Below are 25,074 nucleotides of genomic sequence, written 5' to 3'. Positions count from 1 at the left end.
TAAGGCAAGAACATGACAAGTTCAAAATGAACACTGGCTACAAAACAAGACCCTGTCTCAAAAACGGGGAGGGGGCCGGGGGGCACGACAGACAAGCACAGAGATGGTAAAGGAGCTGTAAGGCAAGTTAGGCTCACGTCTCTCACCTGGTACAGCACTATAAAACTGTTCTCAGATGATGACTATCCCCCGACTACATCACTGGTAAAATCACTGCACAGACACTCTTTTGGCACTGCTGTAATTAGAAGCTCTTGCCTCAGAGGGCCCGCTAACGGACATTAGCCTTGCTTGCACCCACAGCGCCTTCAGCTAAGCCTTCAGGCACCACAGACAGTGTAAGGCCCATACAGGGATATTATATTCTTCTCATTAACCACAGAGCATAAAATTAATTGCTGGGTTATCCAAAAATTTACCAAACTAAAAGAATAATCTAATAAAATAAATGCATAGATGATTATTAAAAGATAAAACAACAAAAAAGATGAAACTCAGTGCTATTGGTAACAAGAGAAAAGAGCAGTTCTTTGACCTGCTTACCTGTGGATAAAGGGAAAATGTCTCTGAAAAGCGGAAGGAGCTTGGGTCATCCTTGTGATATTCTCCAAACTTCTGACACTAGATAAAAGAAAACAGTTTCCATTTGTTTCTGACAGAAAAAAAAATTCCACACATAAATATTCTGTTTATAAAAAAAGTTGCTACTTTTTAGGAGACAGATATTCAACATAGGATAAAGTTGGAATACTACATATTGACTTAACAAGAGATTAATTACAACCAAAAAACATTTGAATTTCAGAAATGCAATAACTCACTCTAAAGGTTTATATTTGTTTTAAGTAAGTGACTTTTGTAGCAAATAAAGATTATGTAAAAGCCAATGGGGTGGGCAACAAAGCTTCCTAAGACTATCGTAATATCTTTTTCAATACTGGCCAAGGACAGAAAGATACACAACCAACACAACACAGCAGCTACAAAAGTAAACTGTTAGTACAAAGTTTGCCAAAAGAAAAAATAAGTTTAGTAAAGAAAAGGATTTACAGAAGCAAAATTAGGATAAAATAAGGTCACTCGCACAGGTAACAGGGAAGCAAGTCAAGTACAAGAATATGGCAAAAGGCATCTAGCTGCCTTGCACAATGGTGAGCTCTTACTACAACAGGCAATGATCCTTAACTACCAGCCTCTCTTTGTCAAGCAAAAACTCTCTGCCCTACAGGCACATGTGTTAGAGGCTTGGCACATCACCAGTCACAGCACCAGTGGGGAGGGAAAGGGCCTAATGGGAGGTATTTTGATTTTTAGGAGCATGCCTTAAAGGGAGCTATACAATCACAGTCTCCCTTTCTGCCCCAACATCACAGGCCAAGGATCATAAATCAAAAACCCAAAAACTATGAGCCAAAATAATTCCTTCCTGTGCTGTGGTGAAGCAAATGTGACATATTTGGATAAAACCATTCTCAGTTTTGGACACCATACAGCTAAGGCACAAAAAAATGAGCAATAGATGTTTCACAAAAAGTAGAAGAGTAGTTTGATTGTACCAGCCTCCCTCCCAAATGACCTCCACTAATCTCTTGATGGGACCCTCCACTCCGTCTACAGCCTGCCCTCTGGCCTAGCTGCCTTGCTCTGTGTACATGTTGCAGAATGTTTAGTGTGAGGCTAAGAGCTGGCTAGACACAGTGTGAAAAATGTTCTGTGCCTAGTACAACTGTCTCGTTTGGTTATTCACTAGACCCTTTTGATTTTTATTAGTGTTTCTCTTTTTAAAATATAACAGGTAATTACAGCAGTTTGTGAAGGTGAGATACGAGACAGAAAAGAAGCCTAAGCCTGCTAAGAACTCTTTTAAAACTTGCAATCCTAAGTCTTGCTTGCCATTCACTTTGACGGGAGTTGGGAGAACGCTGCTCTTTACCACGAGGTCCTGTCCTTTGAAGAGCTCGGCCTGCAGTCTCCCACCAACTGTGAGGCACATTCACCACAAATGAAAGCTGACAAGCTGGGAAAAGTACACGCCAGCTTCTTACCAGGCGAATGAGCTGTCTGTCCAGCCACCTAAGCACATCTGGCCCTTCCTCTGTTTCTGCTCTGTATATTGCCAGCCGGGCCATGAGAATAGCAGCTGCTTCCTGGTCAAAAGATGCAGCAATGTTTTGGATTTGAGTTTGAGCATCTGCCCAGCTAAAGAAATAAGAAAGCACAGAATTATAAATGAATTATATAATACCACAGTTGGCTGCCACACAGAGCTACACTTAGAGAATATAAAATGCCTCCTCAATATTTCAAGATTATAATACTACACAGATTAATTAGTATTACTAAAACATCACAACTAGCTGTTCATTATACTGATTTGCCTAAAAGTAAAACCAAACCTTAAAATATTTTCTAAAATAACTCTAAAGGAACATCACCAAACATATTCTTTAGGACATCAAGACTTTTATAGTAAAGATACTAGACCATGTATGGGTCAGGAGGATAGGGCTCAGTGGGTAGACACACTAGCACAAAGATCCCATAGCGTGGCAGGAGAAAACTTACTCCTTAGCGCTGTCCTCTGACCTCTACCTGCAAACAGTGACCTGCACATGTGCACACATACTTACACAAATCAAGATCTTTTTTAATGAAATAGCATGTGTGAATGTATGATATAAAAATCTGATGGTGACCTCATTCCTAAGAACTCTTTTCACAAAATTAAAGTCCATATACATGTACATAAGCACACACTATAGACAGAGAATACCATATACGTATGTATAGACATATACTAACTTCTACCAGTCTTTATCTTTTTTAACTTTATATTGATTTTTTTTGTGGATTTCACACCATGCACCCCAAACCCACTCATTTTCCCATCTGTTTGCATCCACCTTCTGCCCTTGCAACCCTTCCCCCCAAAATAAAATAAAATTTAAAAGACAAACAAAAAATTTCGACATGGTAGCTATAATGTGTCACAGTAAAGTCACAAAGCACACTTTTAGTCCAGACATCTTTACTTGCAAATGTTTGTTGCAATGAGTCATTGCATGGGTTCAAGGCCTCTGGCTTCTGCTACACTATCAATATTGGATCCTCACTGGGACTCCTTTTGGTTATCCCGTTGTTGCCCTGTGTTGGCGAGATCCTGCAGTTTTGGATCTGCAGGACTGGCCCCTCTTGTGCTCTAGCAGTTCATAAATGGGGTGGATGCTGGGACTGGCCAATTCATAGCTCTGGATCTAGGCCTGGGTGGTAGCTGAGTTGGTCAACCTGCCAGCTCTCTCTCGTCCTCACCACCAGGGTGAGTGAGCTCTCTATCACTGGCCCCAGCTGGCTCACTTAGTGTCACAGGCAGCATATATGTATGTGTGTGTGTGTCGTTACTAAATAACAACATTTGATTGTCCCTATGGAGATAATGTTTACTTATCTATTTCTATTTTGATGTTGTTACTAATTATTATTTAGCAGTGAGTATATGTAAATGTGTCTGTATATGTGGGTGCCTGTGAGGCGTTAAGAAGGCATTAGATCCCCTGAAACAAGTTACAGGCAGTTGTTAGCTGCCTGACATGGGTGATAGGGACTGAATTTGGGTCTTCTTTACAGCAGCAAGTGCTCTTATCTACTGAGCCATTCCTTTAGCCCTTTGTTTGTTTGCTTTTCTGAGAAAGTTTCATGATGCCAAGCTGGCTTAACTCCATCAGAATGACTTGAATATCCTGATCCTCCTGCCTCTACCTCTCAAGTGCTGAGATTACAAGTGTGTGCCACCATACCTGGTCATAATAAACACGTTTTTAAGTGTGTAACTCAGGAGCACTTTGTGCATTGGATACGGAAGGCAGGGAAGTATCTCCCTGAGGACTTGTCCTCAGAAGCCAGGCACCTTATTTTTTGAGACAGGATTTCTCACTGGCCTGGAGGTCACCAATCAGACTAGACTAGCAGGAGAGAGAGTTCCAACAATGCATCTGTCTCTGTATCTCAGAGCTGGGATTACACATGGGTCCACCACATCCAGCTTTTTCTCCATGGGTTCTGGGGACCAATCTCAAGTCTTCATGCTTGCAAGGCAAGCATTTTCCCAACTGGGCTATCTTCCCAACCCTGAGGAGTAAGTTTCATTTTGTTTTGTTCTTGGTTTTTGAGACAGGGTTTCTCTGTATAGCCCTAGCTGTCTGAGGAGTACTGTTTAAAAACTGCTATTGCACTTATCACTGACTATTCTACAAAATAAGCCAGGTCTGAAAGAAATAAATCACAAATAAACCCTTAATCATAAATGTTTCTAGTCACAAACGTTACCCAAATAAGAAACCCAACTTGAGAGTATGACCTACAATCCTCTAATAAAAAATTAAAATTAAATTTAAAAAACTTACTTCCTAGCAATTGTGGTCACTCGGATACGCCTCTGCCCACTTGAGTGCTGATACTGGGTCACAAATTGGACTGCACCTCGTCCTCCTTGGGGAATTGGAGCATTATGCTGTATAAAAATAAAGAAGCAAGAATAAAATCTAAAATCTACTATGGTGTGTCACAGTACCAACAACTATATCTTCTCTAGCACTAAAAAAAAAAAATCATTCTAGGACAAGGAAAAGTCCAGGGGCTAAAGAGATGTCTCAGCAGTTAAGAGCATCAGGCTTCTACCCCGCTTTCCAGTCATCTCTCAGCACTCTTCCCCTCCGCCCACCCCCCAACCCGAACCCTCAGTTTCCCTTGCCCACCCACCCCTAGTCCATTGAGCTCTCCTCCTTTCTTTCCCCTTCCCACAGAGATCCACATGTCCCCCCTTTGAGCCCTCCTCGGTACCTAGCCTCTCTGGAAACAGCTAGCCTGACTCATGGGCACTCACAAGTCTAAAACAACAACCAGAGAACCTACATGTGATGGACTTAGGCCCTTCGCATATATGTGAAAGATGTGTAGCTTAGTCTATTTGAGCGACTGCTAGCAATAGGAGCAGGAGCTGTCCCTGGTGCTTAGACTGGCTTTTCTGAATCTATCCCTCATGCTGGATTGCCTTGCCCAGCCTGAATACAGGGGAAAGTGCTTGGCCTTAAAGCAGCTTGATGTGCCATGCTTTGCTGATGTCCACAGGAGCCCGGGCCCTTTCTTAGCAAATATAGAGAAGGGATGGGAGGAGAAGAGAGAGAGGAGGATGTGGTCAGTATATAAAATAAATTAGTTAAATACAAAGAAAGATCACCTTGTTACAATAAGCTGGTACCAGGAGGCAATAAATTTTGCTTTGATTGAGAAAAATAAAAAGAGTGAATACTGGCCAGACAGTGGTGGTACACACCTTTAATCCCAGCATTCAGAAGGCAGAGGCAGGCTGATATCTGAGAGTTCCCAGCCAGGGCTGTTACACAGAGAAACTCTGTCTCAAGAAACAAAACAAAAACAAAAACAAAAAAAAAAAAAGTGAATACTACTCTTGCAGAGGAATCAAGTTGATTTCAGAACAAAGACTAGATGACTTACAACCACCTCTAACTATGGCTCCAGGAAATATGATGTCTCTGGCTTCTGTGGGCTCTTGCACACATAGGCACATAATCCCCACATATATACATAACTTTGAAATAATTATTTTTTAAAAAGTCAGGCATGTTAGCACATGCCTGTAATCCCTGCACTTTAGAGACAGAGGACCAGAAGTTTAAGGCCATCAATACCTACGCAGGGAATTCAAGGCAGCCTGGTTACATAAGACTGCCTTAAAAAAAAAAAAAAAACTGGCGGTGGTGGCGCACGCCTTTAATCCCAGCACTCGGGAGGCAGAGGCAGGCTGATCTCTGTGAGCTCGAGATCAGCCTGGTCTACAGAGCTAGTTCCAGGACAGGCTCCAAAGCCACAGAGAAACCCTGTCTCAGGAAAAAAAAAAAAAAAAAAAACTGTAACATTGTCATACACCTATACCAAATTCTCTGAAATGGAAATCAACACTAGGCATAGAGAATTCAATGGTGGAACATTTACCTAGCTACCTAGCAAGAATAAAGACATAGTCAAAGGGGGAGAAACTTGGTTCAATCCCCAGTACTGCTGAGGGAAGGAAGGAAAGGAAATGGAGAAAGGGGGAGGAAATATTCCCAATTATAATAGTGAAAACATACCTATAAATAAATCCAAACAAAGATCAAAGAAATTAAACAAAACCATAAACAAATAGAAAGATATCTTTGTTCATGAACAGGAAAAATCAGTATTTTTACAATGTCCACACTACCCAATTCAACCTACAAATCCATTGCCAATCTATCAAAATACCAATGACATGGTTCACAGAACTAGAAAATAAATCCTTCAACTCATATGAAAGATTCAGTTTCTCAGCTTAGTACTTGCTTACCCTCCAGTATTAAAAAGCAGCCAGACATGGTGCCATATACTTTTAATGCCAGCACTTGCGAGACAAGAGACAGGCGGATCTCTTTGAATTCAAGGTCAGCCTGTTCTACGTAGTGAGTTCCAGAGAGCGAAAGCTACATATTCTGTCTCAAAATACCAAAAACCTATTTTTTAAAAAAATGTAGACAGTCATACCTGGTTAACAACTTCAAAATACATGGCTAAGGTTGTAGTGGGACTGAGTCCACATATCTTCCACTGACAAGTGCCACCTGTGCCAATCTCCTAGAAAAATAAACACAGGGTGCTTGAAAGAACATTATTTATCAATGTATAGGAGGAAGAAAAGCAGAGATAAGCCTCCAGTAAGAAAAACATAGTGTTCAGATTTATTCAATAAGTGTTAAAAGCTTAGAAAATTTAAACACCATAATCACAAACACATAATTAAATACAAGTAAGCAATTTTTACATGACAAAACATTAAGATCATTAAAAGGTTTGCTGAGTAAATTAAAAGAATACAAGGTATTTTGAAGCATGCACTATTTAACGAAGGATTAATCAGTAACATTATCTTTCTACCCAACCTTCCTATCTGTGTAAAGAGATTCTATATATATGCATATATGACTAGGTCCTCTGCACCAGGATTATAAGCATTCTAAATGTCAAGAAAATTTAGATACAAATGTTTATCATAAAAACGGCATATAAACTGATTTTTTTTGCTTTGTCGTTTTCAAAAGCTGATTATCTATTTTGTGTTGTCTTATCATCCTATCTACAACTACATGACTATAATTTTGGAATGCATTATAGTCTCTCAACAGACAAAGGGGAAAAAAAAGAGTTGAAACTTAAATCTCTCTGATTTGGTTGTTCTGTTGCTAATTTTGGTGACAAAAAAACACTTGAAATTAATTCTGGCTTTCAGAAACCTAAAAATTTCCAAGTCGTAAGAATTCATTTAAGAGCACACTAAGACAAGGGAGAGCTTAGCCATATAAAGTAGAGCACTGGTGGCAGTGTATGGGAAACAACTACCATGGAAGTGCAACGGAAACTCAACCACACAACAATTTTAAAGGAAAACTAGAGGTTTCCATGATGGATCTGTTTTGTGCTAGCCAATTGACTGTATTTTTTAAGACAAACATTACTTACATTTTCAGATACGCAAGGTCCTTTAGAGTTAAGAGACACACAGGGTCCAATAGCTCCTGAAATCTTTATTTCCCTTGAGGTCTGTAAATAAGAACATGGTACAGTTGGTTCCCTCAAAAGTAAAGCGAGGGCTCGAAAGACGGCTTGAGTGGACAAAGGTACTTGACACCAAGCCTGACCGCCTAAATTTGAATTCCAGGGACTACATGGTAGAAAGAAAGTACCAACTCTTCTAAGTTGCCCTCAGACCTCCATACAAGCAACACAGCATGTGCATGCGCACGCATGCGCACATGCACACACATGCATACATATGCACACATGCACATACACACACAAAATATAGTAAAATTTTTTAACAAATTCAGATGTTTCTAAGTGTTTAAGAATGTAAGACATTCTTCCATATTTAAATCTCAAAAGTCAGTGAAAATCCAGGTATGGTAGCATGCAACTTTAATTCCAGCACCTAGAGACAAAGACAGGCAGATCTATGTAAGGTTGAGGCTAGTCTGGCCTATATAGCAAGTTCCAGGACAGCCACAGTTACATAGAAAACTCCATCTCAAAAACAAGGCAATAAAAATATGCTAAAATTAAAATAATTAGCCATTAAGCTCTAATTTAATTCTCGCCTTCTATTACCACCAGCCATAGGAGAACTCCATTTGGAAATCTGACCCCTAACTTCAAAGTCATGCCATACCCTAAATTCAAATTACATATATCAAAACCCTAGGCTTAACTACTGCTTATCCACAGAAAACTGTCTTTAAGATTGATCTCTCTTATTTAAGTATCTTATGTGTGGGAAGGTTTTGCCTGCATGTATGTCTGTGCACCACAAGCATGTCTAGTGTCCACAGAGACAAGAAGAAGGCACTGGATGGCTAGAAACTAGAGTTACAGGCAGTTATGAGTTGATGCTGAGAATCATATCTGAGTTTTCTGGAAAAGCAGCCAGTGCTCTTAACCACTGAGCCATCTCTCCAGCTCCAAGACCAGTCTCTCTTTGGTTTCTCCTTCTATCAAATTTAAGCTACAATGTTGTCTTGCAAATAAAAAATTAAAAAAGGCTAGGACTGTAGCTCAGTGATAGAGTACTAGCTTAGCATTGAAAAGATTCTTAGGTTCAATTCCCAGCACTGGAAAAAAAAAAAATCTACTTTGGCGGACATGGTAGCACATGAGTCAAATGGATCTCTATGAATTTAAAGACAACCTGGCACACATAGTGAGCTGCAGGGCAACCAGGCTATACAAGTGAAACAAGGGTTCTCATTAGCCCTCAAACAACAGACATGCGCATCTCCAATCTACAAGCAGCTCACATAATTAATACTATGGTTCCTATATTTCAGCAGAAACCATCCACTCTCACAAGACAATCTTCTCAAACATCTCATGTTGATGCTCGCCTTCAGGACTCCCCTCACATTGGGCTAATGAACAAAATCCATTTTCCTCTCATGTTTCAGAAATTAATAAAAGCCACACTCACTCCCCTGCAATTCTGTTTTAATTTTTGAGAAACAAGCTTTCTCTGTTAGCCCTGGCTGTCCTTTGTAGACCAGGCTCGTCTCAAACTGAGAGACCCACCTGCCTCTGCCTCCCAAGTCCTGGGATTAAAGGTGTGCATCACTATACCCCGCTCTTGCTTCTCTTCCTAAACTACACCACTTTGTTTTCTACTGCTCGTTCATCTGATCATATACATTAGATTAATCTCTCTCTCTCCAGATGAAGTTTCCCTAATAACAAGACCTGTAACTAGAGGTCCCTCTCCCACCCACCAATTCCCAAATTGCCACTCTGAGGCTTAATATTAATTACAAACTGTTTGGCCTATTAGCTCAGGCTTATTATTAACTAGCTGTTACAACTTAACCCATTTCTATTATTCTATATTTTACCATGAGGCTTGTTCTCTCACATCTTGCTTCTCCAGCACCTGCTGGCATCTCCCAGACTCCGCCTTCTTTTTTCCTGTATCTTTGCTTAGATTTCCCCACCTGGCTCTATTCTGCTGGGCTATTGGCCAAATCAGCTTCTTTATTAACCAACAGCAATAAAACATTGTTCACGGCATACAAAAGGGACTCCTACATCAAAAACTTCCACCTTACAGATCCAATCATATCTCTACAATTTCCTACTATCATACTGATTACATGATAAGTATTCAATAAGATAATGTCAATAAGAAACATTTATTGAAAATTCAAAATCAGTGTTTTTATAATATCCATGTAATTCACACATAGCTTTACAAGTGTTTTAAGTCAAAATTTGAAATTCATGATGGAATTTCATGTTTAGCCAACACTAACCACAAAACTAAAGAATAATTTCCTCTGCCATTATAAAAACTAACACACAGCTGGACAGTGATAGTATATGTCTTTAATCCCAGCACTTGGGAGGCAGAGACAGGTGAATCAGATCTCTGAATTTAAGGCCCTCCTGGTCTACAGAGCAAGTTCCAGGAGAGTCAGGGCTACATAGAGAAACTCTGCCAAAAAAAAAAAAAAATACACACACAAAAACAAACAAAACAAAAACTAGCATATGCTGGGCATGGTATTGCATGCCTTTAATCCTAGCACTCAAGAGACAGAGGCAGGAGAATCTCTGCATTTGAGGCAGTCTGGTCTACAAAGTGAGTTCTAGGACATTCAGGGCTACACAGAGAAAACCCATCTTGAAAAATAAGACAAACAAACAAAAACTAACATATAAATTTAGTATAAAATATATATGTAATGTTTAGTGCCAGGTAAGTAGAACACATCTGCATGGCAACACCTGGAAAGTTGAGGCAGGAGGATCAGGAGTTAGAAGACAAACTAGATGAAACCTCATCTCTAAAACACAAAAATATCCAACATAAGAAATTTACTTACATGACTCTCCTTCTCTAACCATTATTAGGAACGATCCCAGTCTCATATACTCTTAATGACACCTTTTACTGGGAAACAAAATCTCTAACTCAAGGTTCAAAGTAACCTTTTTAAAGTACATCTGAATTTGACTGATTAATTTTAAAGTTACCATTAAGCCTACAAGGTTCTCACTTGATAAACATCACACATGTCAAGTTGGGTTCTTACCTTTATTTCTAATGTGCCACCAAAGCCCATTTTAAATTGTCCATGTATATCTTTGGTGAAGACTCTTTGAAAAGTCTGCTTGAATAAGGAAGTGTTGAAAGAGTCACCCATTACCATGTATCCTCTGCACAGAAAAGGCAAATAAACATACAGAACACAATTAACTGGGCTCATGTTACTAGAAAAAAAATAAATTACTTAGACTATGAACAAATAGTAAAGACATTCCCGAAAACAAATGTAATTAACACTATTTTCATTAATAATTCTTAATTACATTGATGACGATGCTGTGAATATCACTGGTGAATAAAAAAACTGCCTTGGCCTGTTGATAGGGCAGAACTTAGGTAGGTGGGGAAAATTAAACTAAATGCTGCAAGGAGATGGAGTCAGAGATAAGCCATGTAGCCCCACCAGAGACAGATGCCAGAATTTTATCCAGTAAACCACAGACAATACACAGATTAGTAAAAATGGGTTAAATTAATATGTAAGAGCTAGCCAATAAGAAGTTAGAGCTAATAGGCCAAGCAGTGATTTAATTAATACAGTTTCTGTGTGATTATTTCGGGGCTGAGCAGCCGGGAACCAACAAGCAGCCTCCTCTCTTCAACATGGGAGATTGTTGGTAGCTCAAAAGAAAAAGCCTGCTACAATGTGCTGTCTCAAAAACACTACTAAAACAGAGCAACTTTAGAATAAACTTTTTCAAAAGAACTTGTGCCTTTATAATCCTGCTTTTTTAGAAAAAAAAAAAAAAAGGTAACATAAGATCCAAAGAAGACACAGCAAAGCTGTCAGCAAATATTGCCATGAAGCTGCAAGATGATGAGTGGGTTTTTCATTTCCCAAGCTCTCAGTGTTGGTCCATATCTGTAAGCAGGCATTATCAGATACGCACATACATACCCAGTAAGGTTAGGGCAGCACTTCATCTCCAGAAGACCAGTCTGATCTAATGCACATGCGTAGATATCAATAACATGCCCAGTTGTAGCAGCTCGATTAGCCAACGCTTCAAAATGCTACAAGAGATTTTGATTAAATCAAATATATAGCCTAACTTTCAAATAAATCTTTTTCCTAACAGATCAAAATAATTTAAGAGTAAAAGAATAATTTGTCATAATTTACATATGATTTAGTCTCATTCAATTTTCTACAGTTTCATAAAAATGATAAAATGACTTCTAGAAGCCTGACTTACAGCCAGACATGAGACAGGCATCTGAAATCCCAGCACTGGGGAGGCTACAACAGGAGGATCATGGGTTGTACTATATACAAAGATTTATCTCAAATAAATAACTAAAGCCTGATATTTTAACATCTTTGACTTCAAGTAAAGCAAAACTAAAGAGAGTCATACATTCTCTTCCTCAACACAAACACGCAAAAAACAGAGAACTACACAGCTCCTTTTCCTAGCTAAATCCACAGGCAAATAAAAAACACATCCGAAAAGAGAGGGAAAAAGAAGATAAGCAAATCTATAGCATTTTTAGCAGCTTTAACAAAAAAAAATTCTGAGCTCAAATGGGAAACTCATTAGAAGACAAAAGCGCTCAGTGTCAAAAATTATGACATCAATTATTGTTAAAAATATAACAGTGGTTACCAAAAAATAACAAACAATACAGCAACTAATAGCCTGAACTAAAAATAATAATAACAAGGACATCAACAAGCAGAAAAAATATCAAAGAGTCAAGAATCACCATTAGCAAAATATAGCTTTGCAAACCACTCCTAAAAATGTAAAGTTACAGTCAGGCGGTGGTGGTGCACGCCTTTAATCCCAACATATAAGAGGCAGAGGCAGAGGCAGGAGAATCTATGTGAGTACGAGGCCAGCCTGGTCTACAAGGTGATTTCTAGGGCAGGCTCCAAAGCTACACAGAGAAACCCTGTCTCAAAAAAAAAAAAAAAAGAAAACAATAAGAAAGAAAGAGAGAGAGAGAGAGAGAGAGAGAGAGAGAGAGAGAGAAAGTTACACAAATAGAAAATAATTCACACACAAAAAAAAAAAATAAAAATTACCTTAGTTCCCTTTTTAACATATTTGGCATTATCCTTTTCAATGTCATGCCAGGATCTTATTGGTGTCTTTAATTCATCTCCAACCACCATCCCAGGCCCCTGGGTAGCAGGACCACCAATGAACATCATGATCCGAGCACCAGTGTTGGGGAAAGTACACTGTCGGAGAAAAGGGACTCAGTCAGAAAGTGTAAAGAATAACAAAATGCAGATACATACACTTCTGTCTCAAATAAATAATTTCCCAGCCCACACACAGCAGCTCCTAACAGCCTGCAGCTCTAGTTCCAGAGTATAACCCTCTTCTGTCCTCCAAGGACTGTTGCACATCCACACATGCACTCATACAAACACACGCGGCACACATGAACTCTCTCCCTCTTTTACTCTCTCCCTCCCTCCCCATAAATAATAATAATAATAATAATGAATTAAAGAAAAAGACATCCTTCTCCAAGTCTAACCAGTAAGTATAGTCCTCACACCCTCATCAAGGAAGCCTCTCTTTGCAACAGGGAAACCATTACAGAAAACCACAACCAAAGAAAACGCAGAGTGGAAGAGCACAGTCCATCTGAAACATCCACAACACAACTCCTGAACCTGAGGCTCAGGAATCATTGCGGACGGAGGAGAAGCTTTAACCAGTCTGAGGAACAGGAAGTTTGCTGTAAGACTGTGTCTCCTAGAAATGTTAAAGAAGCTACACCCAATGAAATCTCACCAACACCCATACCTCCAGCTCTGCCTCTGGCCTCTGAGGGCACTTGTACTCAGATGTACACACACATGCACACAGATATACAGACACGCACCCACACATACACACGCACATCATTTAAAATAGCAAAAATAAATTCCTTTTTAAAAATCATATGGACTGGATTTGGAGAGCTTCTGGATAGCTGAACCCATGCTGCTTTCTAGAGTGTGGCATGTAGAAGGGACATGCCCTTTTTCTGATATCTCAACTGTATGTATTTCTTCTATCAGGGTGTGGCTTTTCTAACACTCTATAAGTAAAGTAAAAGGTTTCTCTAAGTTCTCTGAGCCAGACACTATAGCATTAATCAAACCTGAAGAAAACCCAACTCATTTACAATTGGTACAATTAACAACCACTACTTGTAGCTGGTATTTGAAGTGAACAGCAGGTTCATAGAACCAAGCCCTTAACTGTGATAACTAATGCCATTCTAGTAAATAGATATGCAGCTAGCTGCTGCCCCAGAACTGCCTGAGATGTGGAGCTTAAACAAACAGTACTGGACAGCGATTATTGAATGAGAGAAGAGCCGTGCAGGGTGGTGCACAGCGATAGTCCTACATTCAGAAGTCTAAGGAAGGAGGATGCCGTAGTTCAAGTGCAGCACTATCTGAACTACATAGCAAGACAAAAGAAAAGGATGCCAAAGAAGAAGGCGGAGCAAGGAAGAAGAAAAAGAAGAAAAGGAGGAGAGAAAAATAAAGGGACACTCACACCAACCACCACCATGGTGTTCGACTCACAACTTTACTACTCCGCATGTGAACACACACTCATGTGCACACACGCACACACGCAGACTCTTACATTTCAAAACTACATTTTCATCATCACTACCTCAAGTAGCCCTACAGCTATAGAAAGTGCCACTCCTGAGGAACGCAAAGGTCTCTTTCCTTGTGGTACAGGCCAAGGATCTCGCTGAAGCTCTCCCAGAAGATCCGTGAGATTCATGTCTATTTTCTGTACTGGTTGTAAGAATCTGCAAAACAACAGTAAACCAAAAGCCATTTACAAGTGTGATTTTTTTTTTTCTTTTTCGAGACAGGGTTTCTCTGTAGCTTTGGAGCCTGTCCTGAAACTAGCTCTTGTAGACCAGGCTGGCTTCAAACTCACAGAAATCCGCCTTCCTCTGCCTCCCAAGTGCTGGGATTAGAGGTGTGCACCACCACCGCCCAGCTCCAAGTGTGATATCTTAAGAACTTTTCCTAAAAACAGAAAAAAATATTTGATGCACAGCAGACCAGCAGTTCACAATTTTCTGTGAGCATCTGAACGCACTGGAGTGTCTCTTCAAAAGCGGTTGCTATTGGGGAGCTAGCTCAGTCAGAAAAGGGCTTATCTAGCAGGTAGGAGACCCTAGGCTGGATCCAAGGAAGTGGGGAAAAAGAGAAGACTGAGGAAGAGAAGGAGGCAAGAGAAGAGGGAGAAAGAAATGAGTCAGGCATGATGGTATATGCCTGTTATCCCAGCACTAAGAAGGTGGATGCAGGAGATCAAACTCATTAATGCATAGGAAACTGTCTCCAGAGAAAGTGGGGGAGAGCTATTACTAGGCGCCATACTATATAGTCTGTTTTTCACTTCCAGTTGTATTACTGCTACAAACTAAGGAATACAATTTGCTATCAATTTCGTTTAAAGTTTTAAGGTTACCAACATAGTTAGAAGACACATCAACACATCTATCAATTTTAGTAACAGCACCTCTGGTTAGAAGGTTATAGGAAAGCTACCCATAAAGACAAAATTAGAAGTTTTTGAGGCCCTATTTTTATATAGCTGCCTTCAAACCACATAAAGGTTTTATGAACTTAAAAATAAAAAGAAACATACCAAAACTAAACTCCTAACATCATAATGATAAAGAAATGAATCATTTCAGTAAAAAAGAAAGTGCCTCAAAAAACTATAGTTTGTTTTTTAAAATTATATATTACTGCAATCTATTTATATCCCCGACAATACTAAATATTATAGTATCACCTAATGCCTTTGTTCAAGTTGAGGGCATGATGTTTGTTTGTTTTAGTTTTTCAAGACAGGGTTTCTCTGTGTAATCTTGGCTGTCCTGGAACTCACTTTGTAGATCAGGCTGACCTCACAAAGATCTGCTTGCCTCTGCCTCCCAAGTGCTGGTATTAAAGGTGTGAGCCACTACTGCCCAGGCAAGGGCATGATGTGTTTAAGTACCTACTTGAATTATAGAATTTTGTTGCCATATTAATTACCTATTGGAAGGAGGTGGCTGCTGGACCTGAGGACCACGTGTGGCTTGAGTTACGGGTACTTTCGAGAGTCCCAGCATTTCCTGTAAAGAGATGTGAATTCAGTGAGATCAGTTTATCTACTTCAACAATATTTGTCAACTTCTTAAGATGTTCACGGTGCTATGCTGCAAATTAGGAACACAAAATAAGCATAAGGTCTCTTTCCCCAGAAGGCAAACAGTCTAGCTATGGAGACTGAGCTCCCTCAGTAGAAAGTCACGAGGAGAGAGTGAATGCAATGTATTTAGGAGTACTTCTTACCTAATGCAGTCAAAATACATTAATGGTTAACTTAAATGTCTTTCTTCTTCACTTATACGCATTTATCCTTTTCAGCAACTATTACCTTAAATACGTACTCTGTAGCAGGAATATAGTAGTTTAAATAAAAATACTCTCTGCTCTCATAGTAGTTAAAATCTAGAAAAAATATATTATTAATAAAGTAGTATAAAATCCTAAGAAGAAGAAAGGAATGCAGCTATCCGATACAGCAGTCTTAGCAGCAGCAGCATGAGGAAGCACACAGGAACTGGAGACATGGCTCAGCAGCTGCTGCAGAAAACCAGAGTTTGATCAGCACTTCTATCGCGTGGCCCTCACATCAGCCTACCAGTCTTTCACAGCCTGCAACCTCAGCTCTAGGGAATCGAATGCCCTTTTCTGCCTTTGCAAGCACCTGCACTCATGTGCCAGGCAGTAGTAGTTTACACCTTTAATCCCAGCACTCAGGAGGCAGAGGCAGGTTGAATCTCTGTGAGTTCGAGGCCAGCCTGGTCTACAGAGCAAGACAGTGTAGTCAGGAAGAGTATTTATGACTTAGGAAAACATTTGCCTCAAAAGCATGAAGATCTATGTCAATTGCAGAATGAATTAAACAATCTGGGTGAGTCAGGCAGTGGTGGGCGCATCTTTAATCCCAGCACTTGGGAGGCAGAAGCAGGCAGATCTCTGTGAGTTTAAGGCCAGTCTGGTGTACAAAGCCAGTTTCAGGACAAGCTCAAAAGCCACAGAGAAACCCTGAACCCTGTCTCAAAAAAAAAAAAACAAAAAGAATCTGAGTGTAGTGGTGCAAACCTTTAATCCACTACTTGAGTGACAGAGACTTGGGGCTTAATGGTCAGCCAGCCTCGCCTAACCATCAGGTTCCAGGCCAAGGGGAGGACCTGTCTCCAAAATAAACAAAATATAAAAATAAAGGGGCTGGAGAGATGGCTCAGAGGTTAAGAGCACTGGCTGCTCTTCCAGAGGTCCTGAGTTCAATTCCCAGCAACCACATGGTGGCTCACAACCATCTGTACTGAGATCTGGCACCCTCCTCTGGCATGCGGGCATACATCAAANTATATATATATATATATGGTGCCTGATGAATAACAATGCCTTAGGTTGTCCTAAGACCTACACACACACACACACACACACACACACACACACCTGCATATACACAATCACTAACTAAACAATGCACAAAGTGACATCCTATAAGAGCACACAATGAAATTCTAATAAAGCCATTTACAGAAATGGAACAGGTTATATATGTGGGCATGAAGAGATATCAAAGACACACAATGAAAAATAAAAAGTCTTCAATTTTTATGACAGCTAAATTATATAAGAAACAAAATTGAAGTCAATACTAAAGTTAAAGCCTTGTCATAGTGCAATTATAATAAAATGAACGCATCATGTTTCTTTAAAATGCATGCATCTAGAAAGTATTAACATACACAGTACACAAAGAATCGGGTGAGCACTCCCATTCTCACTCACCTGCAGCTGTTTGGCAGACAAATCCTTTGTTCCCCTGAAGACATAGCTTTTAGAAATGCCTTCACATCCAAGTTCATGAACCTGCACCATTCTCCCAAAAGTAATAAGTCCAACCAAAGCTGTAGGTGGCAAAAGACTCAATGACATCTGCATGGATTCCTTCAGAGCTTGTAAATCTTCATCTTCTATGCAAGTATCAACCACATAGAGAAATATCAAAGGCATCTGGGGACCACGCTTTAAAAAAAATGCAGTAAGAAACGGATTTATAAAGGTATTAACATTTTAGCACAATATTCAAGACAGTCAATCAAGAACTAATTAAAACTGCAAACAGTGAAATACTAATATGTGCATACTCTTTTTAACTAATAGAGTCACCATAGAAAAGAAACAGGTTATATATGTGGTCTAGGAGACAGCACAGAATGAAGACTGAAGTTTAAAGGGCTGACAAAGTGACACAGCAGGAAAAGCACTTGTGGCATAAGCCTGACAGACTGAGTCCAGCCCCAGAATCCTCAGTAGGAGGACAGCACTGACCTCTATCCCCAAACACATGCTACAGCAGGCACAAAACCTGTGCTGTGCACATACGTAATAAAATTTTTAAAATTTAAATGTAAAAAATTTTAAAGAAAAATTAAACTTAGAAGCATATTCATGGAGATACATGCCTTTGATGCCAGAACTTAAAAGACAGTTAAGTCAAATGGATCAACATAAATTCAAGGCCAGCCTGGTTTCACACAAAGACCCTGCCTTAGCTCAATGGTAGAGCACTGACCTAGCAAGTACAGAGAGGCCCTGGGTTTGGTCCTCAGCTCTGAATTCTGACTATCATCAGATAATTTCAGTCAGAAATGACCTTCATCAAATCGACCTTGAGGTTTCTTAACTGTGAAATGCTCAGTTCAATTTGCTGTCAGGCCCTTAATGTGATCTCCGTTTTCATAATGATTCTGACTTAAGCCCTTGCTGACTTATAGCTGTCTTAAATACCTACTCTAGCGTTCTTACCAGAACTACATATTCAATGCTTGAAAACTGGGGTAAAAGCTCAGCAGGCTGATTCAGCTCAGATATCCCAGCATATGTAGGTGGAAACTGCAAACAAACAAACAAAAAAGTTAGCAAATTATTGCCAGAAATAAGGTTTTAAACTCAAAATTACTTCTTCATCATTTAAATTTTTGTCTAGGTTTCTGTTGTTTTTGTTTTATGCAGCCCTGGATGTCCTGGAACTCACTATGCAGATCATGCTGGTCTCACTTAATCATTAAAAAGTTATCTTCAGGCTAGTGAGATGATTTAGTGGCTAAGGGCTCTTGCTGCTAACACTAACTACCTGAGTTTGATCCCTGGAGGCCCTGGAGTATAAGAAAAGACTCAAATCCTCTCAAGCTGTCCTCTTGCCTACACATGCTCACCATCGCAAGTGCACACCCACCCACAACCAGTGAACGCAAGGAAAACAACTATTTTATCCTACATGACCAGCACTACAGCATTAGCATCCTTAAGAAACGTCCTTATGGACAGGGGGAGGGAAATGGGAGGCAGGGAGGAGGTGGAAATTTTTTCAATAATAATAAAAAAAAAAAGAGAGAGAGAGAGAGATGTCCTTACCTGATTCCTTTGGTAACAAAAGTTGCAAGCCCAGAGTTTTGCTCGATAATCCACTTGACTGTTTTAAGAAAAGACAGATTAGTTAGGTAATGTTTCAGTTAATTTTATAAGGACCTTAATTTAAATAAAATTAATTTTATTTAAAGACATGAATGGATTAAAATTGATGATCAAAGTGACTTGCTTTTAACTGGGAGCATAAGAACCCAGGTAGTAGGCCTTTGCTACCACACCCATCTTAAAATACTACTTAAGTAGCAATAATAAAGACTAACGGGCCAGCAAGACAGCTCAAGGGTCAAAGTGCTTGCCAAGTAAGCCTAACAACCTTAGTTCAATACCCAGAGCCAAGGGAAAGGAGAGAACCAGGTCTTAAAAGTAGTGCTCTGATCTCTAAGCAATAGCGTCTCTCTCTCCCTCTCCCTCTCCCTCTCCCTCTCTCTCTCTCTCTCTCTCTCACACACACACACACACACACACACACACACACACACACACACACGATTTATTTAATTATACAGATAAGAAAACAAAGGAAGATATTTCTACAAAGTGTGTGTGGAGCAGTTACTTTACAGCACAGCCTTCTTGGGTAAGTATGGCAGCACATACGTGCAATCCCAGCACTTGGGAGGCAGATGCAGGAGGACTGCATACAGCAAGTTTGAGGCCAGTCTGGGCACATAACAAGTTCCAGGCTGGCCGGGGCTACATTGTGAGACTGTCTCACAAAACACAAATTGACAGCAGCAAAGATAACCAATAAAAACAAAAGAGATCCTTCAAAACTTGAAGAGCAGCCTGAAGGAAAAGAAGCCAATGACAGAAAAACTGGAGGCAGAACAATAGCTGAAAACACAGTTCCAGACTGTAAGTAAGCTGGTATGCTCAAGGCTCAGGAAGAAAAGAGATGTTAAGATGGTACATCAACCAGGAAGACTGGGTACGCCTATAATCCCAGCACTAGCAACACCAAGTAAATGATGAAGACTCCACAGTGCTCTGGATTAGACCTGACTGCATTCCCTAGCAAACTGGACTGGAGAAAAGGCAGAAGAAAGAGAAATTTAAAAAATGTTTCCTGAGATTTTACCTTAGAAATAAGTAGCACCTTTTGAATATCATGCTAACTCATTTATGACTTTTCCAAGTCCTACATACATAGCCAGCACCATTAATAGGATATAGTAGATCTTATAATGATGTTTGTATCTGGTCTCTTTACATTACTAATTCATTATAACTAGAATACTAAAATTTAAACTCTTGGGATTTCTTTGACTATAACTCCAAATACAAAAAAAATGGAATTCTTTAAATAAATAACTTTTTGTTGAGATATCTTATGTAGCCCAGGCTTTGAATTTGTTATGTAGCTGAAAATAATCTGGAGCTTTTGATTCCCCTGCCTCCACTCTCTGAATGCTGAGATCGCCGGTGTGTGCTGGTTTATATGATGCAGGGGCCTGGACCCAGGATTTTGTGTGTGCTAGGTAAGAACTCTATCAACTGAGCTAACCCCTGGCACAAATTACAGTTCTGAACTATTTTACCACAGTAGTTACTTCCACATATTTTAATTACCATAAAGGATTCAAAACTGCACGGCAAGTGGTCCTACTGCACAAGACAGGCTCGTATTGAATGGGCGGTAAGTCAGGTCTCTCCTTTAGCGGTGTGAACAGGGCTGCCACTGGAACAACCATTCTTGTAGCTTCCAGCCGACTAGATGGCCAAACATTCCAACTGAAGCGGACGCCATCTCGTTCTTCATTTTGTTGGATAAATTCCAAATAGGTTGTCATTTTAGTGCTTGATTCTTATTTCTGTCTGAAACATAAAGATAAGAAACTCATAAGAAACTCAAAGTAAAAATGTTTTCCTACCTCCAGCAATATTAACACATTAAAAATTATGACCAAATGAAAATATAGTAACTCCACTCATAATCTATAATGGCTCTACAGAGCCTATTGCTCGTGAAGCTTAGTAAGAGGAAGGAATTTTAGATAACTTAATTCACTCTTAAAACTACTGACAAAATAAGTGGGCTCAGTGGGTAAAGGAACTTGCTGCCAAGTCTGATGACCAGAGTTTGATCCCTGGGACCCACATGGTACAAGGAGAGAACCAAGTTGTCCTCTGACTTCCAAATGTGTGCTATGCACAAACGTGTACTGTGCACACAATGAGCCACATGCACTTAGTCACACACAAAAGAAATAAGTAAAATTTAAAAAATAAGAAACTATGACAAATATATAGTAAGCGTCCTTATTATTTATCTAAATATGTATAGAGGAAAAAGGACAAAAAGGGAATAGGGACCTAGACCCTATGATTCCCATCAACTTTGTAAGTTATGTAATTCTAATAAACATACAAAATCATAAAATTCTAAAATATACATGGTTTTTAATTCAAAAATGACAAGCTCTCACCTGACTTTCTAGAGGACAGCATTTAATAGCATTTCTGCTAATAAGAAAGCTTGTCTTGAAACCAGGTAGAGAGTACTAGAAGCAAGGCAAACAAACGCCTGTTAAGTGGTATCCCAGGATTTACATAGCACAGTGCTCCTCGTAGAAACTGAATCCTAACTTGTGAAGGCATGTTGAGACATAAAATGTTAAGATACTATTGCAAAACCACAGCCAGGTTTAGGCGTTATTGTTTGTCACTCTCATCGTTTTGAAAGGTCTCGCTATATAATCCAGGCCACCCTCCAGCTGCAGCCTCCCAAGCGCTGGGATTATGTGTGTGTCGCTACAACCAAGTAGCTTATCACTTTCTAAGTGGCTAGCTAAGGTGTTGGCTTTCCCATCTAGAATTCAGTCCTGACTCAGGCTTTTAAACCACAGAGTGGTTTGTCATGAATGGAAGCCAAAAAATTTAAACAAAATACAGAATTTCAAGTACTAATCAACAAAAATGAAGGAAATCAGGCTAAAAGACTGAGGCTGGAGAGATGGTAATAGTTAAGAGCTCACTGCTCTTTGCAGAGGACCTAAGTTAGTTTTCAGCACCCGCATGGCAGCTCACAAATATCTGTAACTCTAGTTCCAGGGGCTCTGATTCTCTCTTCTGGCTCCCAAAGACACCAGGTACACAAGTAATGCAAAAACATTCAGGCAGGCAGAGTACCCATAGACATTAAAGAAAAGAAAAGAAAAGAGAAGAGAAGAGAAGAGAAGAGAAGAGAAGAGAAGAGAAGAGAAGAAAAGAAAAGAAAAGAAAAGAAAAGAAAAGAAAAGAAAAGAGACAACTTAAAGGAACAGAAGGGCTGGAGAGAGATGTCAATGGTTAAGAGCACTGGCTGTTGGGTTCCATTCCTAGTGTCCACAACCAGATTCTATAGCTCCCATTCCAGGGGATCTGGCACCCTCTGCTGGCATCTGAAGGCAACAGGCACACAAGTGGTATATGGGCATTCACACAGGCAAAGCACCCATACACATAACACAAAATATTTTTCAATTAAGTTTAAAAACAGAATTGAAAATCATGGACCTACACTGTCAGAAGAAAGAATAAGGATGTTAAAGTTGCCAAAAGGATGGTGGGAAAACTGATTTTAAATGAATGGATTGTTGGCTTTATTTTTAAAAGACTGCAGAAAACTATCCTGCCTTTTCTGCTATGTGAGAACACACTGCCAAGTACCACGTATGCACCAGAGGGCAGGCCTTCACCAGACACCCAATATAGCATCTTGATTTGGGATTTCTTCTAAAACTGAGAAATAAGTTTCTAGTCAATAAAAAATACTGATTGACCAGGTTGGAACAGTTTTAGGTGTTGTCAAAGTTAGGATTAATTCTGTAAGCCATTCCGCACTAATGGATGAAGTTGCTGGAAACCACCAAGCTTGGATGACTTTCCATCTGCTGCTGTCCTATGTGCTAGGCTCTCTCCTTGAAAAGAGAAGCAACCAACCCGTCTGATATAACCAGCAAAGAGAAGCATGACGGTACAAACATGCAACCCGAGCACTAGGAGAGGCTGAGACAGGAGGATTAAGTGAGATCCTGTCTCAAAGAAATAACACTAAAAGTAAAGGGAGAAGAGAAACTGAGCAGAAATCATATAGTAAGACATGGTTACATAAATAAAAATCTTCAGCTGTTTCCCCTCTCCTCTCTGTTGGAATGCAGACTACACACAGCAGTCTTTGTTTAAAAGATACAAAAGTAAGCATGTTCTTCTTCAGATCCTCAACAATGTTTAAAAGGAGGTCCCGAGAACCACTGTTTAGCTCTCTCTCAGTGAGAAAGATTCAAAGACTCAGACTCAGAAGGTGTTTACAAAAGAGCCAGGTTTAAGTTTCCACAACAGGTTGTAGACTGGATTTTTTTTAAGCATGTTACATCCAGAATACTTTCTTAAATGATGTACTGCTCTTTTTGTGTCTATTGTTGCTTTGCCTACATTTATATTTGGTGAGGGTGTTGGATTCCCTGGAACTCGAGTTATAAACAGTTGTGAGCTGCCACGTGGGGGGAGTAGGGATTAAACGCTGGTCCTCTGGAAGAGCAGCCAAGGCTCTTACTGGCTGAGCCATCTCTCCAGCCTATGGACTGGATTCTAACTCCAAAGGCTTGTATTTTATTAGCATATGCAAAATGTCACCTGAACGATATCTGAGCACGATTTCCCTTTCCTCCGTGTGTTCCTCCCAACCTCTCTGCTTTAAAATCACATTTACTCAATGACATCCGCTGTGTTTCTGAACTTCTGTGCAGGCCGCACCTGCTCTCACTTGGTCTAGTTACGGGGCCATGCACAACACTTCCTTACTTTCAATAGCAGTAACTGCTCAAGCTGAAAATCACAAATCCCAGCACAAAAGCCCTTTCGCGAACTTCCTTAACGTGATGACATTATTTGGCAAGCACTTTATTACCTAGTATTAGCATTAGCCAGGCATTGTTTTATATTACCTAACATAAATCCAGCCAGGTATGTTGGCACACAACTTTAATCCCAGCACTTGGGAGGCAGAGGCAGGTGGATCTCCTGTCAGTTCCAGGCTGCCAGAGTGAGACCCTGGAGACCCTGTTAAACACACACACACACACTGAAATATCATCAGAATGAAGACTTAACAAACTCATCTTTTTTAAAAAGTGACATAAGATACAAAAGGCCATCCTAAAGAAATGTCACGTTTTTCCAAAGATTTATAGCAATGAAAACTATTTTAATAATTCCTCCTGGTACAACAAAAGCATCATGAGCATCATGTCACTTTCACAGCAAATATTTTCCTATAGTATCTTGAAAGGCTTTCCCTAGTATTGCTTTTTCTCTATTCCAACTTTAACCTCCTTATGTATTCCTAATTGAAAAACACACAAATTGCAAATAAATGTAAGCGCCTTAGTTATTTGTTACCATTGCTCCTCTCTACATTTCAGTTGTAAAATATTTTACATATGTATTTATTTTATTTCATTTATTTGGTATGGATGTTTTGCCTGAATGTGCATCTGTATATCATGTGTGTGCAGTGCCTGTGCAGGCCAGGAGAGAGCAGTGGACGCCCTACAAATGGAGTTACAGATGGATGTAAGACAGTAGTGAGCCGCTGTGTGTGTGTGTGTGCGGGTGTGGGTGTGTGCGCGCGCACCACGTCTGTACAGGTCCTCTGAAAGAGCAACCCACTGGTTGCTCTTAACTTCTGAGCCATCTTCCCAGGCCCAGTTGTAAAATTTTCAATGAAATGAACTGAGTAACAAATGTCATGCTCTTGGGCAATAAACTTCCCTGGCCTTCAATTTTCACATCAGTTAGATGAGAAATTTGAGCAATAATACTATAGGGTCTAAGAAACAATTAAAACCATGAGGACTTTTGAAGACCCTGGAAAGAAGAGATTTAATATGCATTTATATTTAAATTTCTTTAAGCGAACATACCTAGTTGCCCG

At 39.8% G+C, this 25,074-nt stretch overlaps 1 protein-coding gene across 1 annotated transcript in view; it reads right to left on the bottom strand.

Annotated features, from left to right (window-relative positions):
- The window catches only part of Sec23a (SEC23 homolog A, COPII coat complex component), a 45,145-nt gene that overhangs the window by 19,258 nt on the left and 813 nt on the right, over window positions 1–25,074 (bottom strand). The window contains exons 2-15 of the mRNA XM_050138790.1: window positions 20,730–20,975; window positions 19,146–19,203; window positions 18,537–18,623; window positions 17,517–17,753; window positions 15,702–15,781; window positions 14,308–14,452; window positions 12,705–12,863; window positions 11,574–11,689; window positions 10,662–10,785; window positions 7,549–7,629; window positions 6,577–6,666; window positions 4,401–4,507; window positions 2,046–2,199; window positions 544–621 (exon numbers count right to left, since the gene is read on the bottom strand). Coding sequence (XP_049994747.1) covers window positions 544–621; window positions 2,046–2,199; window positions 4,401–4,507; window positions 6,577–6,666; window positions 7,549–7,629; window positions 10,662–10,785; window positions 11,574–11,689; window positions 12,705–12,863; window positions 14,308–14,452; window positions 15,702–15,781; window positions 17,517–17,753; window positions 18,537–18,623; window positions 19,146–19,203; window positions 20,730–20,950 — 1,737 coding nt within the window. The 5' untranslated portion in view covers window positions 20,951–20,975. The remainder of the gene's footprint in view (window positions 1–543; window positions 622–2,045; window positions 2,200–4,400; window positions 4,508–6,576; window positions 6,667–7,548; window positions 7,630–10,661; window positions 10,786–11,573; window positions 11,690–12,704; window positions 12,864–14,307; window positions 14,453–15,701; window positions 15,782–17,516; window positions 17,754–18,536; window positions 18,624–19,145; window positions 19,204–20,729; window positions 20,976–25,074) is intronic.

Source organism: Alexandromys fortis, unplaced genomic scaffold (genome assembly GCF_014885135.2).
Source record: "Alexandromys fortis isolate MF-2015 unplaced genomic scaffold, M_Fortis_MF-2015_v1.1 scaffold_35, whole genome shotgun sequence".
Lineage (NCBI taxonomy): Eukaryota > Metazoa > Chordata > Mammalia > Rodentia > Cricetidae > Alexandromys > Alexandromys fortis.
This window is presented reverse-complemented; position numbering and strand designations above follow the sequence as displayed.